Genomic DNA, 12,474 nt, shown 5'->3' on the forward strand with positions numbered 1-12,474 from the left:
TTTCTCGTATTGTGTTTGTATCATACAATCTGTGGTAGTGGTAATACGAGAGTAGCTTAACATTGGTGCAATACATTAAAGTATAATTTATTAAGTAATTTAAGCTGAGCTTGTCAATATCATAAACAGGACACGTTTTTCGTTCCTATCTCGCAATTAAATATAGATAATTAATGGGCCCGACATAATAGGTACATTACGCAACTAAACTGATATTTCTGTACACGGTACAGTCCTCATACCTACTCCGGTATCATATCTAGGTATATATAACACCACATAGCAATACTCAGAATCGTTTACAAAGGCAGACATTGATCTCGCGTACAGCGTACAGCTTTATCCCATCAAAAGTTGAGCGACATTAAGCGATTAGCTGCCAATCACACACGACTACACGTGTATCACACGTGTAATATATACGGGACCCGGTTATTAGGTAGCGCGTGTTCAGTAATTAGTCTAAACTTGTATGTAGTGCGGATGCCTATTGATAAATGTTTATGTTCGCAAAGGTGGTGCTAACCAGTTATATTGATCTCGTAGGTTAGATTAGAAGTTCTCGAAACATGTGTGCATATGATAACACATATTACACAATGTATAAGTATAAAGGCAAGCTCATTACAGTCATTACATATTGATAAACATTCTGAGATATTAATTCATTTTCATCGCAGTTGCTCGTCAAGGATGTTACTCCAAGCAGGCTTATATAGGGAGTAACACTCGTATCTCGTATTACTTCCTAGGGAGTAACAGATTATTATCTTTAGTAAATTTAGGACAATAACTTTAGTAAATTAGAACAAATTTCTATCTTTATAGAAAATCTTTAGGACAATAACTTCAGTAAATTAAAACAAATTTACTAAAGTTATTGTCCATCAAACTATCCTCTGATAGTTCAGCTTAAAAACATCGAAATGCCGGGACGTGCCCCTAGCCAGCCGCGTGTTCCAAGTTGAATGTAAGAACTTTGCTTCGCTTCGCTCGCTCTTTCAATAATATCTAATATATGTTGAAATATGAAAGAAATCTGATTCCCGGCTGTATAAAGCCTGTTGAGCGTAGACTGTTTTTCCGATGAAGCTCGTACGCCGAAGACTGGAACGCGCTGACCGAAGTGAAGCTACCGCTGCCAATTACCTCAGAAATACCACCACCATGTTACCGGGTTAGTGTGAGGGTTAGTAAGAACACTTATTTTAGGGTTAATAAGATGTTAAGTGTAGACTAGTTGTTGATGGACTGACGAGGCTAGGTTGGGCAGTCATATTTATATGATAGCGCGACCGCGCCCCGCCCACTGTGTCACGTGGGTGTGTTGTGCAGAGTCAGTATCCATTTATTGGCCAATCAGCTTACGCTATTTTACAAAGTTAGGGAATAGGTAATATTTATTGTGGGACATTGATTCTTATAACTATGCACGAAATATAAAAATAAAACATAAACACACAATGATTAAAAGACATAGAAAGTTACACAATAATAAAACACAAAATTAGAGAATCACAAAACGTACAATAAAAATATCTTAAAAGCTATATACGACAATCTCCCCCGCGTGTGCCAACACCGTCTCCATTCGTGGAGTATATAGGTATAAGCCGGGAAACTGGACGGCGGACTTCACCCGCTCGGGTGCGAACAATGGCTACTCTTACGTGGCCATCAGGGCCGGGAAAGAGTTGTGCGATTTCGCCTCTAGGCCATGTTCCTCGTGGCATAGAGCTGTCCGCTACGATGACGATGTCGCCTATATTTAGCTTCTGCACGTTCTGGTGAGCACTGGGCCGAGGGAGGAGGCTGGGTCTGTATTCTTTTTGCCAGCGCCTCCAAAAGTGATCGGCTAAGTTCTGCGCTGTCTTCCATGACGACAGTGACATATCTTTGTCTGTGAAGACGCCCAGTGGTGCCATTGCGCTCGACCGGCCGATGAGAAAATGGTTCGGCGTCAGAGCCTCGACATCTAGGTCTGGATTCACAGGTGTCAGTGGTCTGGAGTTCACTACGTGCTCGGCTTCTAGAAGCAGCGTGTGTAGAACTTCTTCATGAGGTGCTCTCTCTTTTAGTGTAGCTTTCAATGCAGTTTTTACGCTGCCCACGAGTCGTTCCCATGCACCGCCGGCGGAAGGGTTGCCAGGCGGTATCTTTTTCCAGGTGATCGCTCGTTCAGTCAGGAATGGCTTTAGACTGTCTGGCAGCGTTTTCTTGGCCTCTGCAATTTCTCGTTCTGCTCCGTAGAAGTTAGTTGCGTTGTCGGAGTACAGAACGGTAGGCGTGCCGCGCCGAGCTATCATTCTGCGCAGTGAGAGTATCATAGAGGATGCCGAAAGTGAGGCGGCAAGCTCTAAGTGCACAGCTCGGGTAGTGAGGCAAGTATATAATACGCCCCATCTTTTCTCGCGGCGGCGGCCTATTGTAATATTCATTGGGCCAAATAAATCTACGGCTGCGGCGGTAAATGGCGGTTGATTCGCCTGGAGCCTCTCTGGTGGTAAGTCGCCTACAGGAACCTTGAGTGTGGTCCCCTTATAGGTCCGACACCATTGGCACTTATTCGTTATATAACGAATGCTACCGCGCAGACCGATAATATAATATCTCTGTTTCAGCTCGTTTATCACTGTTGAGTGGTTGCCGTGATTGTAGAGAGCATGAAAATGATGTATTAGCAGCTTGACGAAATCTTCTTTAGCGTGTAGAACGGGTATGTGTACATCTTTATCTATTCTGGCGTTCAGCACGATGACTCCATTTTTGTCGAGTTTTACTGCGATTTTATGGAGTGGCGATTTCTTCGGAATCGGCCGTCCAGTTTCCATTAACTTGATTTCCTCTGGAAAGGCTTCATGTTGACTCCGGCGTATAAGCAATATCTCTGCTAAGTTCAAATGCCCCTTATTTATGTCTGTGTCTGGTTTCTTTTTAAGCAATGCGGCTTTAAAAACCTCGGCGGCAACCAGTGTTTTAGCGGTGGCGCGGACTAAGCGTACGAACTTTGAGAACCTACATACCTCCGGCAGGTACTCAAACTTATTTTTCGCGGCGCCTACCGAGCATACGAGCTTGTTAACGCGTTCTTCGCCCGTATCGGCGACGGGCGCGGGCGTTTTCTCTGTCGGCCAATGCTCCTCGCTTTTACGTATGAAATCGGGCCCTATGAACCATCGGTGGTTCGCTCCAAATTGCGTAGGTATACCGCGCGTCGCGTCGTCAGCTACGTTAGTTGCACTAGGCACCCAGCGCCAGTTGGCGGGGGTGGTAGTGTTCTCGATTTCCGCTAACCTATGTGCGACGAACGTTTTGTACCTACGTGGGTCCGACCGTATCCACGTGAGTGCCGTTTTGGAGTCAGACCAAAAATACTTGTCCTTTATTACGTAGTCTGACTCTTTGACTATGGTCTCCGCTAACCTAGTCGCTAGTACGCAGCTCTGTAATTCCATTCGTGGAATACTAACTACCCGGAGAGGTGACACTCGGGCCTTTGCGGCCACTAATGCGGACGTTCTAGTCCCCTCGGGGTTGACGCTGACTAGGTACACGGCCGCGGCATATATTTTTTCACTTGCGTCGCAAAAAACATGCATATATGCCTCCCTATTAAATGCGGGCACGTGTCGCGGAATTTCCAAGTCCCGTAATTGTTGTACGTTATCTATGAACGATCGCCATGCGGGTGCGAGCGAGACGGGTATGGGCGAGTCCCATCCGATTCCGGTGCGCCATATCTCCTGCATTAATGCCTTGCCTAAGACGGATATGGGGCTTACGTATCCGATCGGATCGAATATTGACATCGCACTACTCGTAACCTGTCGTTTTGTGGGTAATTTCTGACCGTTAAGTACGTCCTCGGGCGTGTTGCGAAAGTTTACGTTGAAACCTAAGGTGTCACGCTTGTGATTCCATTTCAAACCTAACGTACGTTCGCTCTCGCTAGCGCCTAACAATGACGTTTCCTCTTTACTGTTAACTACGTCAGCAATAACCGCAGGATGGTTCGACGCGAACCCGCGAAGCTCGAATGACGCGCGCATATTTAGTTCGTAAACCTCGTTTACTATGCGCCTGGCGTCGTCCTCGGACGTATCGAGCGCGATCAACATGTCGTCCATGTACGTATTTTTTATTGTTTTTTCAGCTGCGATCGGAAATTGTTCGCTATGCGTTCTTGCGTTTTCGTTTTTGACGTATAGCGCGGTTGTCGGCGACGCTGCCGATCCAAATATAAGCCGCTTCATTCTGTATTCTTGCGGTGGAGAGGTGCGGTCCTCCCCCCGCCAAACGAAACGTAACGCATCGCGATCTTGCTCAATTATCTCGATCTGTAAAAACATTTCTTTGACGTCCGCTATTACCGCGATTTTACCCTCGCGGAAACGCACTAGTACGCCAAAGAGTGACTCTAATAAGTCGGGGCCAGCCAAAAGCGCGCTATTGAGCGACCGTCCGTAGGCCGTGGCGGCCGCGTCCCACACTAATCTCATTTTGCCGCGTTGCGGGTGAAAAGTTGGGAAATGCGCTAAGTACCACACCCGGGGCGCATCGAGGGGGGGCGGCGACTCCATTTTCTCCGCGTAACCCTTGTCAAGCAAGTTAGCCATATGCTTTGCATATTCGGCCTTTAACGTTGCATCTCGGTCTAGTTTTCGTTCTAGACTGTACAGCCGTTTTAATGCTTGCGCTCGGTTATCTGGGAGCTTTTCGTCGTCCGTCCGCCATAATAAGCCCGCTCGATACCTATTCTCCCCCGGTATTTTTACACAGGTGGTTTTCAGCAAGTCTAGCGCACGCTGGTCGGGATCGGCCCGAGGTAGCTTTTGTGAAACGCCTAATGATTCTATGTCAAAATGCCGTTTCATTAGCTCTAAAGCCTCGTCGTCCGCGGTTTTAGGCCGTGCGTGCCCTACAAAGTTTACCGCGGCGCGGCGCGTTCTATCTGGGCCGTGTAAAACCCAGCCCAGTCTAGTGAGGCTAGCAATGGGAAGCTCAGGCGGGCCCTCTAATATTTGCCGAGAAATGATGAGGTGCCAATTATCTTGGCCTATCACGATGGTAGGTATGCCGGTCGGGTAACTCAATTCGTCCGCGATCTTAGTCAAGTGTTCGCACTTGTCGACTACGTCACGTGGTACGCCCTGCATTCCTATGCCAATATCGCCAATCGTGATTACCTCCATCATTTCCATGTGTCGGCTACAAAAACCCCGTATTGCGACTCGTAACGTATACGAATCTGGATTTCTGACTACGCCGCCTATGCCTTCTATCTCTAGAGTTTCGCCTTTTACGCGAGGCGCGAGTTTATCGGCCGTTTCGTGAAGCATCAAAGTCATAGCCGCGCCTTCGTCTAACAGCGCGAGGGTTTGTACGGTACCTAGCGGTCCCGACACCTCTACAGGCATGACTTTGAGGTACGTTTGCGGGAGCCTAATATTATTAACCGCTGCCGCCGGAGTACTATTACCGTTCGCGGGCGCGGCCGCGTTCAGTCCGTGTAATAGCTTATGATGTCCGGCTTCGCATTGGTTAACTCCGCACGCGATGTACTTGCACTTGAACTTACGGTGAGCCGCGTCTAAGCACCTATAGCATAATCTAGCGCCCTTTGCTAAGTCCCACCGTTCAGGAATCGTCGCCGCTAAAAATTTACGACACGCGCTAACTTTGTGCTCGTGGCCGTTCTGGCAAACGGCGCACGTGCTGCGCGAGACAGGGACGGACGATGTCGGTTGTTTGGGCTTAGCTCCGGTCGACGCGGGTTTTTTTTTGTTACTATCGCGAGGCTTAACTTGCGCGATAGCGGGTTTATTACTACGCGGCGCTTCGCGTACGTAATGATCGTGGGAATCTGATTCCGACTCCGTGCTAGGATCGCGGGAAAACGCGGGGGCGCGACGCCTATCGCGAGAACTGCTTGCTCGCCTAGGGTCGTGCTCAAAAGATACCGTGTTTACTGTGTTCCGCAATCTGTTCGACGGCCTATGTCGGTTGACGCGTTTGGCTGCAGTGCTAATTTCGTTCAAAAACTCCGATAATGCAACTAGACCGGGAGTTTGACTATTAGACTGCCTATATTTTGCCCATTCGTAACGCACAATCAGATTGAGTTTGTCCACGATTTTGTTTACAAGTTCAGGCGCGTGTAAGTACTGCTCTTGTCGCAGCGAACGTATGGTTGCGACGGCATTCGCAATATGTGCGGCGAAGGAAGCTATGTTCGCGTTGTCTTCTGACAAGCGCGGCATACGTTTTATATTATGCAACTCCGTTAACACTATTTCCTCCGGGTCGCCGAATTGCCGTTCTAGCGCCTCCATAATTTCGTACGGGTCCTGAACTGTGTACATAATTGATTTCACGGCGGTCCGAGCCTCGCCTTTGAGCGCGCGCCTAATACGACTTACGTTATTGACGGCACTAAACATGGGAGACGTGTCCTCGAACTCTGCCCTAAATGAAATCCATTCGGTTATATCTCCTCCGAATGAGGGTAACTCGGGCGGCTTATGGTAGATAGGTGCATAACTGCCGTGTGGCACCTCTAAATAACGCGGTTGCGGCCTACTAGTACCCCGCTCAATGGCGGCGGCGCGCGGCGGCGGCGCTGTCTCCTTCGGCAAGGGAATTTTACTATTCACGATCGCGACGTCGTGCTCCTGCGGCCTACACTGTTGTCCTACCCAATTCCTAGTACGCCGTTCAGACTCGTCAGCCACGGTACTGCCTCTGTCAGAATTCGCCTCTAATTCGGCGATCTGCAGCTTTAATTTGGCAGTATCGGACTGCTTCTGAGCGACAACTAGAGCGGCTTTATGAACCTCGAGCTCGGCCATGAGCACCGATAATTGACTATCACGATCCCTATTTACCGATTCGCGACCTCTGATTGATCCACGAACAGACGGCGCCCGCGGCGGCGGCGGCGCGACCACGGGGTCTTTATTTACTAGCGTATTCGACCTACTGCGTTCTACTACCGTATCTTCGAATGCGTTCGAGTGTACCGAATTGTTGTCTATCTCTCCACCGCTATTCACTTGGTTGCCGGTGGAGCCTTTGCTCCATGTATGTGTCTCGGTATACGTGGTCTTGCCGGACGAGGGGGTAGGGGTCTCTGTGGGCGCGGGGGCAGGCGGGCCCTTAGCGCGCGGTCGAAGATTTCTCGTACTCTTCGTAGACATCTTCTTCTTTCTTGACACACACGCGGGGGTCCCTAACTATATACAAATTTACCTGCCTAACACCTATGCCCTGACGCCACAGAGCGCAACGTCAGTGCCCCTAAGCGTAAATCCCTCGGTGCACTGAATCTCCCGCAATGACAAAGTGCAATGCCTAGAGCGTTCGAAAGCAGTGTGATGGCATCACCATGTGACACATGCAACGAAAGTTGCCAGGACGCGTGAGTGGAGGAAAACCTACAACACAGCACGGTCCGACCGGCAAGCCGGTATAGTGGGGTATGGAGGGGTAATTGGGTAAGGGTCTGAGCCGAAGCGTACTTCAAGGCTCAGCGCGATCGTTTTTCAAGCTTCTTTTTTCTATCTGAGTGGAGAAAAATCTCGACACTCAGCGCGTACTTGTTTCTTTGTTCTTTCTTCTATCTGAGTGGAGAAATTCTCAACACTCAGCGCGTACTTGTTTCTTTGTTCTTTATTCGGCTATCGAAGGACCATAATTGTTGAGCGTAGACTGTTTTTCCGATGAAGCTCGTACGCCGAAGACTGGAACGCGCTGACCGAAGTGAAGCTACCGCTGCCAATTACCTCAGAAATACCACCACCATGTTACCGGGTTAGTGTGAGGGTTAGTAAGAACACTTATTTTAGGGTTAATAAGATGTTAAGTGTAGACTAGTTGTTGATGGACTGACGAGGCTAGGTTGGGCAGTCATATTTATATGATAGCGCGACCGCGCCCCGCCCACTGTGTCACGTGGGTGTGTTGTGCAGAGTCAGTATCCATTTATTGGCCAATCAGCTTACGCTATTTTACAAAGTTAGGGAATAGGTAATATTTATTGTGGGACATTGATTCTTATAACTATGCACGAAATATAAAAATAAAACATAAACACACAATGATTAAAAGACATAGAAAGTTACACAATAATAAAACACAAAATTAGAGAATCACAAAACGTACAATAAAAATATCTTAAAAGCTATATACGACAAAGCCTTTTTTACCACACCAGCTGGTAAAGGCCCTCTTGATTGTTCAAAAACTGATGCATTTTATCCACATGTGAGGCAAAGTAATTGCAAATATTGAGTTGCCAGGTAGAATTGAGTTTTTTGAATGATAAATATTTAATAAAATTCATTTGTATTTGATTTGATGTGATTTTATTTGATATTTTACAGTTAGATACTATTTTCCTCGGGTTGGTGTAGTGAAAAACTTTGTTTCATTTGGTGGCAAAATTTGTTTAACCCTCGTGCCTTTAAACCCTCGCAACGCTTTAGATTCCACTTTTTGGAATCTTCCAAATTAGGAATCTTTCGCTTGCTCGGGTATCAATATTAGCACGAGCGATTAAACAACGACTTTACCCCCTTGTAAAACAAGTAAATGTGTAGTTTTCAAGCAAAAGGTACCACATGGTCGCGTGCCATAAGGACGCTCTGACAGGTTATTCGTATAAAGATACAAGCAAATTTCGTCCTTATGGTAAGCGACAATGTGGTATACACCTTTTGCTTGAAAACGTCAAAATTATTATTCGTCACGTCAAAAATTAACAAAATGGCAGACCTTAAGGGCAGACAAAATATATGTTCTTTAAAATTTATTTCAGCTTAAAATCTTTTCTTTTTAAGTCTAATAAAAAATATAAGCGATATTAAAACTATCAATAAAAATATAGTCTCGTTGACCATCTAAGTTATAACAGTAAACACGTTGAACCTTTTATGTTCAATGTAGGTATTGTTTTTGACGTTGACTCGCAACTCGAAAACCAAAGAGGGCAGATTATCAGGTTTTGAAATTACCTTTAACTATGAGTATTAATTTTTATTATTTTCACAACGTAATTTTAGCTCGACGAAATGGAGCGGCTAAAACGGCTCATCCTCGTCGGGAAGACTCCACTGAAGGAGTGCCCTCCTGAGCTCTACAACCACCCCGTCTTCGTGTTTTGGAGGATGGTCAACAAGGAGGTCCAGATTGCGTCGAAGAAACGGGCCGATGCGTTCTATTACAGAAAACTGAAGGCGTCGCAAAAGACTAATCAGGTAAGTTATTCTGGCGAATATAACTTTACCCCTTGATGCTTAGTGATATCATAGAGATATCGACACAGAAACACATATCGTCGGTATAAAATCCAAAATTTACATAAATGCATGGGTTTCGAAAGGTTAAAATCAAAGTCCTTAGATTTTTGCAAAGAAGATATACAGTATAACTAGAGATAATATAAGGCGAACTTTTTGGCTTGGGCTGGTGGACTGAAAAATGTTCACCTTAATATTAGCTCGATTATATCATGAATATTTCGAAGCATATTCTAAATACCTAAGTTTTCTCTTTCAATCCTTTTAAGGCGAGACACTTCTAATTATAATATAATGGTTTGTCAACATTTACATAGGTACTCTTATCATGAAATTGCAAATATGTTTTCCCCTCACTAGCTCGGAAAATTGTCTTTTGTGAAAAGTTTTGTGTTATACACGGGTGCAAATGTATTTTACTTCTCGTGTGTTGAAACACTTGCTACGCTCAGGATTCTATTTTAGAACCACTCGCTTCGCTCGTGGTTCAACTATAGAATCCTTTCGCTTACTCGTGTTTCAATTCCACACTCGCGGATAAAATACAACTTTGCACCCTTGTATAACAAATAACTATTTTTTTAAGTTGCAGCAATTGTACTGACCATTTTTTACTACAATTTTTTGTGTAGTTTATAGATTTAAAAAAAATTCAAAATCCCCACGAAAATAGAATTACCTAGCTTGTTAAATTTTCAGACTGCCGACGAAGACGTGGAAGCGGTGGAGGAAGAAACAGAAAGCGAGCAACTGACGCCCCAGCAACTGCTGGACAAGGTCAACGAGGAGCTGGAGCTACAGAAAGCAGCCGACATCGAGAAGGGCGTCCGTTTCACCGACGAGCAGTTTGCGCTCATCAAGTATGAGACGCAGGATGTTAAGACTCTCAAAACTCTTACGGTGAGTACCTTTGTTGTATTCTATATGACTTTAAGCCTCAGCCAAAAAAACATGGAGCATCTCGACAATCCTACTAATGTAAAGATCAAACGCATGACGCTCAATGCTGTCACCATACTGTAACTAGCAGCGAATCTGCCCGGCCTTTTTTACGAAGCGTTAGAGTCTAAATATTTGTTGTATTAGTGAAGAAGTGTCTAAATAGTATTTGTTCTAGATGAAGTTCTCACATCCACACAGGATGGACATCGGTATAAAAACCAAACTGTTATACTCATTATTACTTAAATTGTTATTATGGTACGAGTCGTCGACATTTAGCATGGTATTATAATTAAGAGATATTCAGCGAAAATGTGCATGTCTACGATCTTATCAAGTTTGACTTACCTGCTTAAAAGCAATAATTTGAATTCATGCTAATCAGTTCAGCTTAAACCTTTTTATACATTGGGAAATGATTTAACTGGGAGATAACAAATTATGCTAAGACGTAGAACCCAATGCACTGTAATGTCTCTGAGTCCGACATGAATGCGGTTCGAAGTATTAAGTGTACTAACTGGCTGGATCTATCAAATGTAAACAAACGGGCTCGTGTCAAACCGGTCTGTACTAGATATCGGAAATCGAAACTAAACTAGCGACCTCTGACAGCTGAACACATATTCTAATAGCTAATGAAGCGCAAGCTAGACGACCGCTCAAAAGAACTCGTTAGCTTAATCGGAGGAGTCGTAATCGGAGAGCTTTTTATACTGGTTTCCTTAAGCGTGTAGATTGCCTGCACTCTGTACGCAATAGAAAATAGACGAACTGCTCTGTGGACTTTCTTATCGATGTAGCTAACTTATCACGAGTTTAAATGACTATGAGCAGACTTTCTGGAAAGGCCAGATTCGATCTACTGCTAAGAATTATTACATACATTACATAGTTTTCCCGGAAAAGTTCCAATAATATCTACTTACAACAGGAGTCATAATATGCTGTCATTATTATAATATGTCACTAAGAAATTCACATACACCGTTGATTTTCTTCCCACAAGTATGCTGGTTTTCTCATGATGTTTTCCTTTACTTGTATTAGGCCAAAACCACTATTCGTGGCATCTCTAAATGAAGTCATTAATGAAAATCAATACGAAATACGAGCAAGGATTTGAAAACAAGATAAATAAAATATTGACGCAACTTGTTTTCGACCAAAGTATATGCTGAATTAAGACTAATTATTATGATCTCGGAAGCACACTATCGACTTTTATCGTATTTACGAATCTGATCGGTATAGACCCCGAGCCAACAACAGATTTCATGACCAAGTTCATAGTTATCAGGCGATAACTTTTTCAGAGAGCTGCATTATGAAGCCAATATGCTGAGATGAGGCCATTTCGTGGCACTTTAATCTTATTTTATGTTTTCTTTTATATTATGTAATGTCTTGTTTGTTTGTGCTTACGAATAAAATCTTATTCTATTCTATTTTATTCTATTCTATTCTAATATCAGACAAAATTTTATATCCTATTTTTAAATATAAATAATAATGTTAGCTGGCCGTAACTTGGTGGCAATATTGTAAGCTGGGTTGAGTTAGCTTTAATTTGAATTATCAATAGAGGAAAAATATGGCGTTAGAAGCCGCACATCTCTACCCACCTACGTAACCGCAATTGACGTTCACGGTTCTTTTTAACACAATTGTCCGATAACCTACGAGGTATCGCCCGAGAGGAGCCTAAGATGTTGACCATTATTTAAGAAGCAGTCACAAAGATATCTTTAACGCCCTTAATATAACCTCTTAACATTATATAATGATTTAAATATCATCCTAATTAATGAAAAGTATACATTCGAAACTAAATATCATAATTATATACAGTCTTGCGCTTGTACTAATTTATTAGTGCATGTCATCGCTATATGAGATCATTTGGAAAATTGTAATAGACTTGCGGGGAATGCGGGGCTTCCGCCATGGCGCTTTCCGTAGAAAGCCTCGCTACAAAGTGCTACGCTGTGTCCCGTAGCAAGCGTGTTTCTTGTAATATAAACGTAATACGTTACGTAAAATTATGCTACGCGCGCGCGTCACATTTGCGTCATGTGCAATGAAACCACGCATGTGACTAAACTACGTGTGCGAAGGGGATTTTTTATAATTTCTATGACTAAAATGCTCTTTTTTATTTCCAGACCGTGGAAGAGCTGTACGCATTGGCCGACAAGATTATTGGAACAAAACGCATTTGAGCTATTATGTAAAA

At 44.2% G+C, this 12,474-nt stretch overlaps 1 protein-coding gene across 2 annotated transcripts in view; it reads left to right on the plus strand.

Moving 5' to 3' along the window:
• The window catches only part of LOC134741144 (uncharacterized), a 28,904-nt gene extending 16,430 nt beyond the window's left edge, over positions 1–12,474 (plus strand). For both annotated transcript variants that reach the window (XM_063673914.1, XM_063673915.1), the window contains 3 exons: positions 9,060–9,254; positions 9,996–10,196; positions 12,404–12,474. In XM_063673914.1, coding sequence (XP_063529984.1) covers positions 9,060–9,254; positions 9,996–10,196; positions 12,404–12,460 — 453 coding nt within the window. In that variant the 3' untranslated portion in view covers positions 12,461–12,474. The remainder of the gene's footprint in view (positions 1–9,059; positions 9,255–9,995; positions 10,197–12,403) is intronic.

The sequence above is a fragment of the Cydia strobilella genome, chromosome 4 (assembly GCF_947568885.1).
Source record: "Cydia strobilella chromosome 4, ilCydStro3.1, whole genome shotgun sequence".
Classification (NCBI taxonomy): Eukaryota; Metazoa; Arthropoda; class Insecta; order Lepidoptera; family Tortricidae; genus Cydia; species Cydia strobilella.